At 50.8% G+C, this 16,157-nt stretch overlaps 1 protein-coding gene and 1 long non-coding RNA gene across 4 annotated transcripts; one reads left to right on the forward strand and one right to left on the reverse strand.

The window, feature by feature from the left end:
- Positions 1 to 850: 850 nt before the first annotated feature.
- HJV (hemojuvelin BMP co-receptor) lies at positions 851 to 8,347 on the reverse strand. 3 transcript variants are annotated; one of them, XM_036344184.1, is made up of 5 exons: positions 7,775 to 8,029; positions 6,924 to 7,001; positions 6,443 to 6,520; positions 5,422 to 5,990; positions 851 to 5,035 (listed from the first exon to the last, which is right to left on the reverse strand). In XM_036344184.1, the coding sequence occupies exons 4-5, from the start codon at positions 5,749 to 5,751 to the stop codon at positions 4,412 to 4,414; spliced, it is 954 nt and encodes a 317-aa protein (XP_036200077.1). In that variant the 5' UTR covers positions 5,752 to 5,990; positions 6,443 to 6,520; positions 6,924 to 7,001; positions 7,775 to 8,029; the 3' UTR covers positions 851 to 4,411. The 3 variants fall into 3 exon arrangements, with proteins under 3 accessions (XP_036200077.1, XP_036200076.1, XP_036200075.1); XM_036344183.1 differs by having other exon boundaries at positions 6,443 to 6,530; XM_036344182.1 differs by lacking the exon at positions 6,924 to 7,001 and having other exon boundaries at positions 6,344 to 6,530; positions 7,775 to 8,347.
- On the forward strand, positions 6,472 to 7,763 carry LOC118673432. Its single transcript, XR_004973366.1, has 2 exons — positions 6,472 to 6,605; positions 7,084 to 7,763. It is a non-coding gene; the product is annotated as an uncharacterized LOC118673432 (long non-coding RNA).
- Positions 8,348 to 16,157: the final 7,810 nt, after the last annotated feature.

Consider the following 16,157-nt stretch of genomic DNA (forward strand, 5'->3'; position numbering starts at 1 on the left):
CTGCATACCCCTCACTTGGGGATCGAGCCTGCAACTTGGGCATGTGCCCTGACCGGGAATTGAACCATGACCTCCTGGGTCATAGGTTGCTGCCCAACCACTGAGCCACGCTGGCCATTCCTCCTTCCCACCTTCCCTCTACCCCTCCCCAGGCAACCACTGGTCTCTGTTCTGTCACTTTAGTTTGCACTTTCTACCATTTTATATAAATGGAAGCATACCGTGAGTACTTCTTTTTGTCGTTGTTTGGCTTCTTTCACTTGTGTTATTTTGAAATTCATCATGTTGTGTGGACCCGTAGTTTATTTCACCTTATTGCTTAGTGGTATTCTGTTGTATGGGTTTACACAATCGGTGTATCCATTCACTTACTGAGGGACATTTGGCTTGTTCCAGTTTTTGGTTATTTCGAACAAGACGACTGTGGACATTGGTATGCAAGTCTTTGCACAGAAACATGCTATCGTTTTGCTGGGGTCAATATTCGGGAGTGGAATGTTTCAACTGTATGGTAAGTGTTTACTTAGCTTTTAAAAAGACTGCCCAATTGTTTTTGCAAAATGGTCATATAGGGTGTCCCAAAATTCACGCAAGAAGTAATTTTGGTAGAAAACACAAGTTTATAATTAAAAATTGTAATTTTTTATTGATTCATAAAGTATACAGTATAGGGTTATGTATGGAATAGCATGTCGGGTAAATGGCCTCCATGGCTTTGCTGGCACATACGCAAAGCCGTGGTCTTCATTGGTCTTCATTGTCCCTGCTCCTGGGCCATCATTGGTACTTGGTGATGCTTATCAAATTGAAGGGATTGAAATTAAAGGGCAACAGATATTAGAATCTGATTCAATAAACCAAGTAAAATTAGGCTTTTATATTTTTGTTGTTGTTGTTAATGCTCAGGCAAAATTCAAATCTTGCGTGAATTTTGGGACACCCTATACTATTTCACATCCCCACCAGCAGAGTCTGAGAGCCACACGCCTTGCCAACAGTTGACCTGGTCAAATCTTTTACATTGTAACCATTGTCACGGGTGTAGTATTTCTCTTTGTGGTTTTATTTTGATTTGCATTTCCCTGGTGACAAAGATGTGGAGCATCTTTTCAAGTGCTTATTTTGAATGACTCCCTTACCCTCAAACCCCCCCCCCCCCTTTTGTTAATCCTCAGCCAAGGATATGTTCCCACTGATTTTTGGAGAGAGTGGAAGGGAGGGGAAGAGAGAGAGAAAAAAATCCATGTGCAAGAGTCACATCAATAGGTCACCTCCTGCACTGCACTGACCAGCCAGGCCGGGGATTGAGCCTGAAACCCAGCTACGTGCTCTTGACCAGAATCCAACCCAGGCCTCTCAGTCCGCAGGCTGACCTACCCCTCTTCAAGGCCTGCATTGGTAAGAGGGAGAACCCTAATCTGGGCAAAGGAAGCAGGCTTACCTGACAGGTGTCATTAAACCATTGCTTTCACCAGCTGGCTATAAAATTCTTAATTTACTAGCGATTCCCAGATCGGAGGGGTAAAGTGACTCCGGTGAGTTAAGAGAACCAATATAAGGAGCAGCTTCTTAAAAAGATGTTTTGAGTGAAAATGCCTGTTATCTGAATGGGAAGGGAGAGCCCTAGATATTTTTCTTCCCATTTCCTCCCATTAGAACAGATTGCTTTCTAGATTAACCGGTCATTTCAGAAATGAGACTGTGCTCTGATGGAATGGCCGAGTGGCTGTGGTCCTTAGACCAGGCGGAGAGGAGGAGCTGGGGATGGGGAATTGCAAAAGAAATTTGGAACGGAAGACCCGAAAGCCACCCTGCCTGGTAGGCACTGGCCAGTGTGTCGATGTGTTCTGGGGGAGAATGGGCAGGTGGGTGAGGCTGAGAGAAGAGGGGCGACATAAGTGTCAACACCTGAGTAGGTGAGGGACAGGCCCAGGAAAAGAGGGGGGACGTACTGAATATAAAGGTTACCTCCTAAGTCGTTTTGTTCAGAGCAGCTTTAGACCTGAACTAGAATAGCTTTTATTCTCTAGTCTTCTCTTCTACAAACTAGATTCCTTCAACTTCGGGCTCCCCTGACCCCCGCTCTCCTTTGGGGTTTCATGTGACAGAAGAGGAGGTCGCTTCTGTGGTGGCAGCCCTGCCACAGCTCCCCTTTCTGCCCAGCTTCCCAACCAAAGGCTAGTGGCTCTCCGATTCCTCTTCAATGCAGTCTAGTGCCGTGGTTCTCAACCTTCTGGCCCTTTAAATACAGCTCCTCATGTTGTGACCCAACCATAAAATTATTTTCGTTGCTACTTCATAACTGTAATGTTGCTACTGTGATGAATGGTCATGTAAATATCTGATATGCAGGATGGTCTTAGGCGACCCCTGTGAAAGGGTCGTTCGACCGCCAAAGGGGTCGCGACCCACAGGTTGAGAACCGCTGGTCTAGCGGTTACTAGTTAAGGCTGTAGAGCTGAACTGCCTGGGTTCCGTTTCTGGCTCTACCATTTATTAGCTGCATGACTGTGGGCGAGTTGCTAAATCTTCCTGTACCTCAGGTCCTTTATGTAAAAATAGAGATGAAAATATTACCTTCCTTAGAGAGCTGTGAGGATTAAATAAACTAATAATTTAAAAGTGTATAGAACAGCCCTGGCTGCTGAATGGTTAGTGTCAGCCCAGGCACTGAAGGGTGGCGGGTTCGATTTCCGGTTGGGTATGTGCAGGAGGCAACCAATTGATGTGTCTCCTCTCTCTCTCTCCCCTTTCCTTCCTTCCTTCCCTTTCACCCTCTCTGAAAAGCAGTGGGAAAATATCCTCAGGTGAGGATTCACAACAACCTGAGTTCAGAGCATTGCCTGACAGGCTTTAAGCCCCCCATCAATGAATTTATTTGAATTTAACTCCTTGGCTCCACTCTCAAGGCGCTTCACAATCTGTCCTCTGCCCACCGTACCCTGGTATTCCTCTACTTCCCGCCCAGGTCACTGGACTTTCGCTGGTTGCTTCACTGAATCATGAATCTATGCTTCACTCAGGTTGCCATTGCCTGGAAGGCCCTTACCCGACCTTCAAAGGTCTCTTCCAATCCCATCTCCTCTATACCCATTATTATTATTCTTATTATTGAGTCTCTCCAGCCCTCTTCCCGGCAGAACTCCCAGTGTGGTAGAATGTAGTGAGTAGCACCCGCTCCCCAGTCTCCCTAGTAGCCGGTGACCTTCCAGCGAGCAGAAGCTGTGTCTGATGCCCCTGCGCCCTCTGTGTGAGCACCTGGTCTGCCCTCTGTGTGAGCACCTGGTCTGCCCTCTGTGTGAGCACCTGGTCTGCCCTCTGTGTGAGCACCTGGTCTGCCCTCTGTGTGAGCACCTGGTCTGCCCTCTGTGTGAGCACCTGGTCTGCCCTCTGTGTGAGCACCTGGTCTGCCCTCTGTGTGAGCACCTGGTCTGCCCTCTGTGTGAGCACCTGGTCTGCCCTCTGTGTGAGCACCTGGTCTGCCCTCTGTGTGAGCACCTGGTCTGCCCTCTGTGTGAGCACCTGGTCTTTACTCACTCGAGCATCTGTGGAGATTCCAGGCAGGGAGGCTGAGTGGCCACCCACAGCTTTAACAGCGGCTTAGCTGGGGGCGGGGTGATGGCTTCTGTCCTGCCTGTGCCATTCTCCAAGGGCAGAGGTTCCTTTCAACTAAGATCCAGACCCCCTCCCCCCGCCCCGCCCTTCACGTCTGAACCCAGAAAGCAAAACACATCGCCCTCCGATGTTCATCAGATAAACTCCTTTCCTGAACTACTTTTCCTCGGAGGAAACCAGTGTGTTTTTATGGGTAACGATCAAGTTTTCCTCTTTCAGTTCTTTCCTGTTAATAGTCTCACCCTTTCCGTTTTCTAGGGATCCTCAGGGCCACTCTAACCGCTAAGCTGGTGGGTAGGGGTGAGCTCAGGAGCAGATGGACTGGGGCAGTCACCGACTGGAAAGGGGACCAGGAAACGGGTGGTGCAGAGTCCCTAAGGGGGTCTGGGATGCAGAAACCCCCAGAATCCTTATTCTACGATCATTTCCACCCCGCTGGCTGCAGCCTTGTCTAACTCTGGATAAATGTCATTGTTTCACGTGTCTCCCAGGCCCCACTGATTCCTTCAGTGATTCTTTTTCAGAGAAAGGAAGGGAGAGGGAGATAGAAATAGAAACATCAATGATGAGAGAGAATCACTGATGGGCTGCCTCCTGCACAGCCCCTCCGGGGGATCAGCCCGCAACCTGGGCATGTGCTCTTGAGGTGAATCGAACCCTGGACCCTTCAGTCCGCAGGCCAATGTTCTATCCACTGAGCCGAACCGGCCAGGGCCCTTCAGCGATTCTTTCTGCTCGTCCCTGCCAATCTCCATCCCCAAGTCATGTCCAGCCCAACCCAGGGCTCAGGGCCTAGTTACTGAGCGCAAAGCCACAGAACCAAGAGGCCGGGGAGCAGCGGGGCTGGGAGGGCGGCGGGGACCAGGGGGGCGCCGGCGTCGGAGAGGAAGAGGTGCAGCTTCTCGAGGTCCGGCAGGAAAGCGCGGGCGTCCTCCAGCGCAGCCCGGGCGGCCACGGTGAAGTTGGGGTCCCCAGAGATGAGAACGTCGAAGACGCAGGACTGGAAGTAGGCGTCTTCCACCGGCAGCCCCTCCTTGCACAGCCGCCGGGCAGCGTCCGCGGGCAGCGCCCCCCGGAGGCCGCGCTCGGCGGGGGACAGCCGCTGGCTGGGGGGGCACCCGCCCACGCAGAGCTGCAGGTCCTGCTCGGCCGAGAAGGCGCGGGCCACGTCCTCCGCCACCCGGATGGCGAAGGAGAGCTGCCCGGCCGCCTGCCGCACGACCACCGTGGTGCCGATGTAGGCGGCCCGGATCTCCACGTGGCTCCCGGGGCTCGCCGAGCGGATGGACAGGCTGGAGCCCCCCGGCCGGTCCCCGCCGTTGACGGAACCGTCTTCAAAGGCGGCGGGCAGGTTGCCCACCTCCGCCTGGTAGACCTTCTGGTCGATGCACTCCTGCATGTTCTTAAAGATGATGGTGAGCTGGGGGGCGAGAGGGGGGCGGTTCGCTCGGGGCCTCGGACGGGCTCTCCTGCCAGGCCTGGCGGGGTCCCCCATCTCCCCCACCCCCATCCCTGCTCAGCCCCCTCTCCCCTTGGCCTCAGTCTCAGCAGCTCCCGCAGGGGAAGGAGAAGCCCCCTCGCCCCAGGGCTCTCGGCTCTCCCCTCCTCACTGTCTGCAGTGGCTTTGAACTTGAGTGGACCCCCCCCCCCCCCCCAAGGACAGGGATTCGCAGGAGCGGTGTCTGCAGGACGCGGTGACGGCGGAGAGGACGGAGGCTGGGGAGACGGGGGCTGGGAGCCTCGCCCGGGGACAGTGGGGCGGGGCTGGGCGCCGGGAGAGGGTCCGGGGAGCGACCCGGTCCTGACCTTGCGGGTGGCGGTGGCGTTGGCGCCGGGGGCCACGGGGGAGCTGGTGGCCTGGACGAAGAGGAAGTCGTTGTCCAGCAGCGGCCACGCGCCCCGCACCCGGCACGTGTGGAAGTGGTGGTGGAAGCTGCGCACGTGGGGGTCCCCGAAGGAGGCGCAGTGCAGGAAGCCGGGGGGCCGGCCGTGCAGCCGGGCGAAGCGGCCCGCGTAGTCGCAGGGGTCGGGGGCGGCGGGGCCCGAGGGGGGCGCGGGGCCGGCGCCGGGCAGGGCTGGGCCGCGGGCCGGGGGCGGGGCCGTGGGGCCCTGGCGGGAGCAGTTGTGCTGGATCATCAGGTCCTCGATGCCGTGCACCGCCGAGTGGAAGGCGAGGTCCCCGCGGCAGGTGCGCGCCGTGCGCCGCGTGCACAGCGCGTAGGAGCGCAGCGCCCGGCAGAGGCCGCTGGAGCCCCCGGCGCCCCGGCCCCCGCCGCCGGCCCCTCGGAGCGCCCCCGGGGAGCCCCCGCCTCGGAGGCTCAAGGTGGACGACACGTACTCCGCATTACAGCGCAGGATCTTGCACTGAGAGTGAGCTGGGGGCAGACGCGGGAGGAGCGAGATGGTGCCCAGAGCCCCGCCCTATCGGAGTTTGCCCCCCCTCCCCCGCCCCACATCTCCTCAGGGGATGCCAGCCCCTCCTGAAACCACTGAAGGCTCAAGGCCCAGCCCCCAGCTCCCAAGTGCTGTCCTCGCTCAGTTTTGCTAAAATGGATGAGCCCGCTATAGCTCTCCCCTTCCCCAAGCGGAATGGGAAATAGTATGGACCTGCTTGAGAGGGGGGGTGACCCCTGGCACCCATTCTTCTCACTCCCTCATGCTCACATGCCCACCCGAGAGAGCAGCCTGCCTTCTAGGCCCCCCACACCCTTCCCTAGCCCCTCCTTACCATATCCACAGAGGAGCAGCAGGAGAGTGAGGGTGCTTAGAGTCGGGGGACTGCCATGGGGGGCCCGGGGACTAGGGCACTGGCCAGGATCCCCCATACCTATCCAGCCAGGTCCCCGCAGGCTCCAGCTCTTCCCAGCGGATGGCTGTCCTACCTAGTGGACGTTGGCTGGCCGTCCTGTAAGAGACTGGGTGTGGGGAGAGAGGAACGTCGAAGGCTGCTCTGGATGATGTGAAGGGAATGTGAGAAGGTCAAGAAAAGGGTACGCAGACCGGAGTTTGGGGAGAAGGGGGCTCCCTGGACTGTACGTGTGGCGGTTAGACCTCCGTGCCCTGCTCTGTGGCCACTTTCAGGTCCCTTATGCAACACCCCTGGGCGGGGGTGGAAGGAACGTTGTGTGGCCCCGGGGTGGGGGGCAGAGTCCACTGTGTTGCCCCATTCTGAGCTACCAAAACAGCAGAAGTGTCCAAAGCGGAGGAGTCATGGGGACAGATCAGATCCAACCGTTCCCGTAGGTTCCCCAATGGAACTATAGGTTCCCCAATGGACTTAGGATCTGAAAAGTGCTTCAGAAACATACCTCTTATTTGCCTCTCCCCAGCAGGAGGGAACACCAGGGGTTGTTCTTTCTTTTTTACCCACGTTGGGTTAGAATTTTCTGCAAGAACGAGTAATGGCAGAATACCCATCCCTCAATATTCAAATAAAAAAGGGAGCTGATTTCTTTTCATCTGTTCCAGAGAGCTGCAGTTATAACCCCTCTCATCGGATAACTGAGTGCAACCCACGCATGCACAACAACGCCTGCTTGCACGGAGTCCCCAGCTCTTGAGTGTTTCCAAACCTGGCTGAGGAATCACTTTTCCCGTTAACCTTCCCTTTGCACATTTAGAAGTTCTCAGTCTCTGGACGAGGAGAGGACTTGGGGAGGGGCTCGCCTCTCCAGGGGTAAGGGTACGCCTAGGGGACGGGCACAGGAGGGAGAATAGGACCGCAGGTCTGGAGTTGTGGGGAGAAATCATTTTTGACGACGAGTGGCCACCATCCTTGGAAGCCCAATGCGAAGGGCACCGCTAAGCGGGGACGGGGTAGACGAATGTCATGACTAATCATGTGAGGCTAAATTTGGCCTTGATGAGAAAACCACAGACTCAGGACGTGGGACACTCCTGCTAAGGAAGGCGGCGTCCTCGGAAGCCTGGAGGGAACCAGGTGAAGAGAGAGCTGGAACTGCCTGAGGGGAGCCCGAGGCTTAAACTTCGAGTGGCTCGAGGCCAGAAAGAAATCAGACAGAAGGAGGAATGCAGATTGGGGCACCTTAGCCTGGAAGAGATCGTAGCTTTTGGACCAGAGATATCTGTTGCAATTCTGTGAAAGTCTCACTTCAATCCAAAAGCGTATTAAAGGAATTGCAATTTCATTTTGACTTACTGTTTCCAGAGGCCAAACATTACTCTGACATCCCGTTCTCCGGCCATGACTGCCTACTCTGTTGGTCGGCTCCAGCCAGGGGATCCCCCGTCTCTTTCTCCATGTCTCCCCTAGGCCCCCAGGCCTGCTGCAACCTCAGCGAGGTCAGAGAGCCAGAGAAGGGCTGGTGTGGGGGGAAGGGGGAGTATATGGCTGGCTGGGGCACTGGACAGCTGAGCGGGGGAGGGAGGTGGCTACTGAGTTGACTGTTTTAAAAATAGCTAAGTCCAAAATTCCAGGAGCGTTGATGGGGGTAGGGTGTGGGAGTTGGGAGGGCAGGAGGATTAGAAAGAATGTGGGGTGTAGGGTGCCAAGTAGGGGAGGGCGAACCGAAATATGACAGGCAAGTCAGATATCCAGTTCCAGCTTCTAGGACTCTAGTCACTGCCTACTCCAGGCAGCCCTCCAGTATGGTCACGAATGAGCCCCCGGCCTTTAAAACGAGAGCGGGCAACTGTGTGCCTCTCGCTCACCGCCCTCATCTCCGCTGCATTGACTGTTGCATTTGGTTTCTACAGAACATACCTAGCGGGGAGCTGCCTTTAAACAGGGCCCAGATCGGATGTAGTTGACAGCCCTCCCCCATCTTTGCAGACTATTTCAGAAGGACCGAAAAGGCCAGCTGCCCAGAGAAGAAATCTGAGCTCTAAGTTGTTTAGGATGAGGGTTTCAGTCTTCCAGTTCAGATCCTTGCAGCTGTCCATCCCCCTACTACCTCCATTTTCATACAGCAATGCCTCTTCCCTCCCTCTCACCAACACACACACACACACACACACACACACACACACACACTCCTGAGTTGCTGGGGGGCGGGGGGGGGGGGCGGGGAGGTTAACCAAGGCAAAGAAGTGAAGAAAGACTGGGGATAGTTTTTGACAGTTACTAACCCCCAAGGGAGGGGCACTTGGAGAGATAAACAGAGAAAAAGAGACTCAGAAGGATACTTTTGTGGAGTAACATAATCCTTGACCGTTTAAAATATTGCAGCCAAGGACTTAGCCATGCCATGTTTCTGCAGCCATCGCTTCTGGGACCATTCACCTCTTCGTACTTGCCAAGTGAAATGAACAGGGCTGATTCCAAACTGGGTTACTAAGGCATCTGCATTAACTGGCTCTACATTTAATTCAGAATCTAGAGGCCCATAAGGACCCTTCTCTTTATTATACAAATATTTCTGAAAAATGTAGTTTTTCCCATGACCACACAAGGCCACATCATAAAGGCTTTTATTACCCAACTGTAAAATGTCCCCAACCAAACCATTCAAGTGACTGTAAAACAATAATTTGACCATGGCCTCCCAAGTGGAATATACTCTAAGGACCAGAAGAAGTGCAGAAATATTTTAAAGTAGGCGTATTGTTGGTGGGAGTGTTAGTATTGTTGTTCTGAAACTACTGTGTATTGTGGGGTAAAACAAATGAGTTAAATATCAGTGTCTTTGTGAAACAGGATTTTTGGTGTAGAACAAAGAGGTACAGATTTAGTTGATACAGTTAAAGTAAAAAACGCTATAATTCTGCATTTCAATTGGAAATATAACTTGGAGCTCATGGTGTTTTTATGCCATTTCCTAACTTTATCTTAAAAAGGCCTGGAAACAAAGACCCATTAGCACTGAGCATGCTATTGTTCAAACTGACCTATCTCAATACCATTTCCCAGTAAAGGGAAATGACTAATTTCAGGTATGGGGGAGGAATTTTCCAAGATAAGCAAGGAAGCTTTCAAAGACTTAAGATTGTATCAAAAGGAATCAGAAACTACTAGAATAATTCAACTGGCCAAAGATAGGCAATTTGAGTGTCAAACTGAACAGTATCTACAATGAATTTAAACATATTTGATGTGTTTAAATATGCTTAAATCTGAGTTCACAATGATACTTAATTGTAGTAAAGTACACATAGCACAAAATTTACTACCTGAACATTTTAAGTGTACAGTTTAGTAGTGTTAAGTACATTCATGTTACTGTGATCAATAAAAATATCTATATATTAAAAAAATAAAGCATATTATTGTGCAGCCAACCTCCAGAACTCTTTTTGTCTTGCAAAACTGAGACTGTATTCCCATTAAACATAAATTAAACTTATTTTGAGATAATTATAGCTTCATATGCAGTTGTAATGAATAATAGAGAGAGAGAGATTTGAGTGTTCTTTACCCAGCTTCCTCCACCCTCAGTGGTAACATCTTGTGAAACTATAGTACAACATTACAACCAAAATAATGACATCGTTACCTCAAGCTACAGGGCATTTCCATTAGAAGAATACCTCAGGTTGCCACATCCCCACCTTAACATCTAGCAATAAGCAGGTTATAGTATGCAACCTTTGGGAGATTTTAAAAATATTTTGAGAGAGGAGAGAGAGAGAGAGAGAGAGAGAGAGAGAGAGAGAGAGAGAGAGAGAAACATCGTTGTGAAACATCAATCAGCTGTCTCCTGCATGCTCCCTACTAGGGATTGAGCCCACAACGGCCGGCATGTGCCCTAATTGGGAATCCAATTGGCAACCAGTCACTAGCTTCTCTTTTCATCCTCGTAACAGGGTCTTTTGCAGAGTAAATGTGTTTTAATTTTGATGAAGTTTATTTTATCAGTTGTTCCTTTTGCAGAGAATGCTTTTGGTGTCAAATCTTTGTCTAGCTCTTCTAAAAGTTTTATGCTTCACATTTAAGTTCGTGACCTACTTTGGGTTAGTTTTTGTATAAAGTCTGAGATCGAGGTTAAGGGTTTTTGTTTGCTTGCTTATGAATGTCCAATTTCATCAGCAATGTATATTTAAAAAGCTATTTGTTCTTGCCCTAACCGGTTTGGCTCAGTGGATAGACTGTTGGCCTGCAGACTGAAGGGTCCCAGGTTTGATTTTGGTCAAGGGCATGTACCTTGGTTGGGGGCTTGATCCCCAGTAGGGGGCGTTCAGAAGGCAGCTGATCAATGTTTCTCATTGATGTTTCTAACTCTATTCCTCTCCTTTCCTCTCTGTAAAATTAATAAAACATATTTTTAAAAAATCCTATTCTTCATTTAATTGCTTTTGCACCTTTGTAAAAACAAAAAAGTCAGTTGGGGGTATTTGTATGGATCTACTATTGGGTCCTCCATCCTGTTTCATAGATCTGTGTACTTATCCTTCTGTCAATACCCAACCACTTTGACTGCTATAGCCTTTTAGTAATTCTTGGGTAAAGTCTTGAGTAAAACAGGAAAGCGGATTCCTCCCACTTCTTTTTCAAAATTTGTTTTAGGTCCTCTAGTTCCTTTGCCTTCCCATATAAATTTTGTCTGTATCCACAAAAATCTTTCCAGGATTTTCCCCTCACTAATTTCATTTTTTTGGCATCACAATCATGTTTTATTTTGAGAAATGTCTTGATTTTGATGTTTGACAGAAATTTTGTGTTTTTATTTTTTGTTAATCCTCAGCAAAGGATTCTTCTTCTTCTTCTTCTTCTTCTTCTTCTTCTTCTTCGAGAGAGAGAGAGAGAGAGAGAGAGAGAGGTAGAGAAAGAGAAAGACCAATGTGAGAGAGACACATCGATTAGTTGTCTCCTGTATGCACCCTGGCCGGGGCAGGGATTGAACCTATAACCTTGGCACACTGAGACAATGTGTTTTCTTTAAGGATATTTCTTGAAGGACTTTTTACTGGATATAGGAATCTGGAATGACAGTCTTTTCTTTCAGCACTTAAAAAATGTTTGTGCCACTTCTGGTTTCCATGGCTCCTAACAAAAAATTTGCTGTCATTCAATATGTGTCATTTTTCACTGTTTTCAAGATTTTTTCCCCCTTCGTTTTTAGCTTTTAGCAGTTTGACAATGATGTGCCTTGGCATGAATTTGTTTGCATTTATCCTCTTTGGGGTTTGCTCATGTTCTTCAGTCTGTAGGTTTATCCCTCTGTCAAATTTGGGGGAGTTTTCAGCCTTATTTTTATTAATAGCTTTATTGAAATATAATCCACATACTACAAAATCCATCTGAGTTTTGTCAAGTTGCATTCATTTGATTGCCTGTAGGCTTAGGTTTGATTCTACCACTTAACGCTGTATCTTCCATTCACCTCAATTCTTGGTTTTATTGTCTCTCCTGCCTTCTGGGTTGACATCATCCCACCTCATTCCATGTTTTCCTTCCTCTTAGTTTAGTATACACTCTTTCTATCTTTTAGTGGTTATCTTAGATTTCTTAATGTGCATGTTAACTTAAATTCTAACGTTTACCCTTCTTACAAATAACCTTGAATAATTCCAGTGCAGTCATGCCTGAAGTTGCCCCCTTCTCCCAGTGACCGGAGCCCTCAGTTGCATCTTCAGTTTGGGAGTTGTACTGACATGGGCAGTCACCAAGGCCATTCCCTTCCTGCTCCTTGAACATGAAGGGGGAGCAGGGGCCCGTGAAGTGCCCCCTCGAGTTCCCATGCTCTCTACACGGCTCCCTTGTCCCTCACCCTGCAACCTTTTGGGGGTTTTCTGGCCTCACAAAAGGAAGCGGGAGCCAGGATCTGGTTCACCCCTTCCTTAGGTCTGAGGATCTGGACCCCTATTCTCAACAACGTTCTCTTTTGTGCCCATGACCTGAGCCCCGTGTGCACTTTACACGGAGGAGCCTGAGTCTACACAGACTGGGGACTATCCAGCATCATAGGGTTGGAGATTCTCTTGAGCCTCCCCTGTCAGTGCAGCCACAAGTGGGAAAGGATACCCAGTGGCCGGCCTCACAGCAGGCCAGGCCCTGGGCAGGATCCAGCCCTTCCTGCCGGCCTTTTCCAGGTGCCACTCGGACTTGGCCATCATCTTCTTAGGCAGGTTCTGGTGCCGCTGGTCTTGCTGCTGCTGCATCTTCACCACACGGGCTGTGTACTCTTCCTGCGGCAGGATAGTCAGAAGCTAGGAAAACTCCTGGGCAAGTGGAATAGGGAAACTGAGGCAAGAAAATTAAATAAGGCAAGGCAATTTAAAAAACGTACAGCCAGCTTGTGAATCGCAAGACCTTATCTTCCCCAACCAAGGGCACTTGAAAGCAAATAGTTTATACCTCTCCTCCCTAACCAGAGAACACATAGCTTAAATCACCCTGGTGTGGGAAATAGAGAACAAAGACCCACTTGGTGCCGTTGGTGCTAAACCCAAGGACAGATGAAGTGGGGGAATTAAAAAACGAAACGAAAATCCACTAGAACCAGGCAGACCCAAGATAAAAAGTAAAACAGTAAAGCAGACCAAAGAATAATTGGAAACTCCCCTGGGCACTTGTTTTGATGCATCAGCATATTACAAATGCACCTGGAAAGCTGATGAATAGTCCGCTGAAAACTTCCCTTAAGATGCTCATTCACAGAAAAAAGAAAAAGGTAAAAGCCCTCAGGGCAAAGACCCAAGGTGGGCATGCTCTGGCCGCTTCCCGGGCATGCAATATTTATTTCTTCCTAAACTCTCAGCATCCCACAAGACTTGCACTCAGGGAAGCCGTGGGCAGCAGCAGCTCCTCCCAGGCTACCCCCCTGATCCTGTCTCAAGGCCCCCTTTCTCTCTGCTTCCCCAGAGAGCTAAAAGCCTGGCCTTGGTGTACTTCTTCCTGTAAGGTTTCTAGCAGAGACCATCTAGGCTCCCTGTTCTGCTGCTCCCCTAAGTCCTTCTTGTTTCACTGTCCCCAGCTTCAATGAACACACTCTCAAGACCACCTGGACTCCCGCTATGCCATCTTTCCACATGAAGTCAAGAACCCACACAGGAGGCCAGTCTGAGGAGACCCCTCCAGGCCTGTCCTGCTGGGGGCGGGGGCCCTGCACCACCACTTCTTGCCCTTCAGGGCCTCCTGCAGCAGGTGCTCCTTGTGTGGTCAGTCCCCGTAGATCCTCACACCCTGGCCTTGCACGGCACCTGCTTCCCCTGAGTCTTGTTCTCAGCTCTCGGGCTTCCCTGCCTCCTGTTTCCAGCCCCTCCAGCTCCTCCAGCTCCTCCAGCCGGCTTTGCAGGCCTGCAGCGCCCCAGCAGCTGCTGGTGGCTCTTCCCCTTCCGTGGAGACAAGTTCCCTTCAGCTTCTGCAGCTGCAACTGCCTGCGTGGGGCCTTGCCGTCCAGGTACTCCCCGCTCACCTCCACCTTCCTGAAGGGTGGCTTCGGCTGTCCTGCCTTCTCCCCGGGCGCCTCACAGGTGGCTGGGCCTCTGTGGCTTCTCCTTTGGCTTCTGCGGCTTCTGCGGCCTTCTCCTTCGCTCTCAGCTCCTTTCCTTCCCCTCCCCGTCCCGGCTCCTGCTCCTGCAGCCCTCTTTTCTCCAATGTGGCAGCAGACAGCTTTTTGGTGCTACCCTGCCTCCAGGTCTCCTGTATCTTCTCATGCATCCGTTCCTGCAAAACATCCAGGGCCAGGCAAGGAGTTTGCCAGCCAAGTTCAGCTTCTGCGGCTCGGGGCTGGGCTGGGAGCAGATTTTCCTGGCGAGGCCCTGCAGGTGGACCTTCGGAGAGCAGAGAAGCCATGGCTGGAGGCTCAGGGGCCTGGTGGGCTCACTCGGCGCCTGCTCAGGGGAAGGAGGACTGGGCACAGCGTCAGAGGCCCATTGCAGGCTCCATCCCCGGCCCTGGTCCAGGAGGCAAGCAATCACTGTGTCTCCCACATCCATGTTTTCTCTTTCTCTCTGTCTCTCCCCCTCCCTACCACTCTACTGAAAAATCAATGGAAAAATGTCGTTGGGTGAGGATTAACGAAAAAATAAATGAAAACAACAAAAAAAGTAAAATGATAGACTTATACTTCTTTTACACAGGTGGGCGCAGGATAGTTAATAGTCCACAATGAACATGATACAATAACAAAGAGAGGATTTATGCCTCCGCCCTGGTGCAGTGGTTGTGCCCTGAGGGGTCTGGAAAAAGGGGAGTTACCCTGACATGCCACAGGAATGTACAAAGACAGGCCTAGTCAAGATGCAGAATGACTTTTGTTAGGGAAGATGCTAGCCGAGGACATGATTACCTGCCATAAACCGCTTTGGCTAGAAAGTTGCAATTTCAGACCATCCTTTGTGGTTACTTTAGGTCTCGGAGTTCTCAAGGCCACTGCGCAGGCCTCCCCTGAGCTGGTCAGGTTAGCATGTGGCCCCTTTTAGTCCACATTTGCTTTCTTTTCTCTCTCTTTCAAGTTAATTTGCATACATCGATGGATTTGGTTTTTAAACCTCCTTCAGTCCCTAGCCTACATGCCTACATGCACCCCAATTTTCTTTTCTTTCCCCTCACTCCCTCTCTTTCTTATTCTCCTTTAAAAAATGTAAAGCTCCAAAGCCCTTCTCTTAGTCTCCCACCCGTGCGTTATTCTCAGATCCTGGTGACCTCCAAGCAGCCATTGGATGAGTGACTCGTCGGTAATACTCTCTTTGGCCAACAGAGCTGGTCTGTGGATGTCCATCATTTTACTTTTTATCCAATCCCAGAGGTTTCCCCACGTTGCTTTCTCTGCCTCCCTAATCTAGCGCCAATGACTTTCCCGGAACCGCTTGAGCCTTCTCTTTTGATTGTAAATATACACTGAGTGGCCAGATTATTATGACCGCCCCATCAGTGCAATGAAGTGAATTAGTTATGCAAATTAATAATAATACAACCTTGAGAGTATTTGCTTAGGAAGTTTTCAATATTCAGTATTTTTGGAAGTGACAATGAAGTAGTGATGGGGTGGTCATAATAGCCTGGCCACTCAGTGTATAAAATAAACTTCCGAAGTGCCATTTTCGGAGCATTCTCTCAGTCCGTTGAGATTCTGCTACCGGACAATTGAGGACAGTTTGGCTCAAACGCATTCTTTACAGGTCTGGATGTTTCTTCCGTTGACGGGTCTCAGTTCACAGTAGCTGGAAGAGCTGCTGAAGGACCTGGGTCTCCCGGCGTCCCCTGCGCGGGGACCTTTCTACACCCGCAGGCAAAGGTCCGGTCAATGGGCAGAGCCCCAGCTGGAGACCTTCACTTTTCTGCTGATTACAATTCAGGGAATCAGGGGAACTATGGGAAGCTGAGATCTGCCTTTCTCAGTCTCTCTCCGCTGAACTTTTTTATTATTAATAATCCTTTATTGCTGAAAGCATTACCTATGTCCCCTTCCTACCCCCCACCCCATTGGCCCCTCCTGCCCGCCCGCGCCCCCGGCCCTCCCCGCCCCATGGTGTCCATGGGTTGTCTCTGGTCGTGGGGACGGTGACGGTGTGTACTCCAGCCTCCTTCAGCTCCGGGAGCCAGGCTTGGCAGTTCTCTCACGGGTTTTCTACTTCAAAAGAGAAATAATAAGTAATTTCGTCGTCGGGAAAGGCCAATATTGAAAAACATCTAAAATATC

The sequence above is a fragment of the Myotis myotis genome, unplaced genomic scaffold (assembly GCF_014108235.1).
Source record: "Myotis myotis isolate mMyoMyo1 unplaced genomic scaffold, mMyoMyo1.p scaffold_m19_p_18, whole genome shotgun sequence".
Classification (NCBI taxonomy): Eukaryota; Metazoa; Chordata; class Mammalia; order Chiroptera; family Vespertilionidae; genus Myotis; species Myotis myotis.

Bases quoted from the DNA above. Each gene is read 5' to 3' on its own strand.
- HJV (XM_036344182.1), bottom strand. From the start codon at position 6,440: ATGGGGGATCCTGGCCAGTGCCCTAGTCCCCGGGCCCCCCATGGCAGT. The intron at 5,991-6,343 runs GTAAGGAGGGGC...GTCTGCCCCCAG, and splicing joins GCTGCTCCTCTGTGGATATG to CTCACTCTCAGTGCAAGATC. The intron at 5,036-5,421 runs GTCAGGACCGGG...CTCGCCCCCCAG, and splicing joins ACGCCACCGCCACCCGCAAG to CTCACCATCATCTTTAAGAA.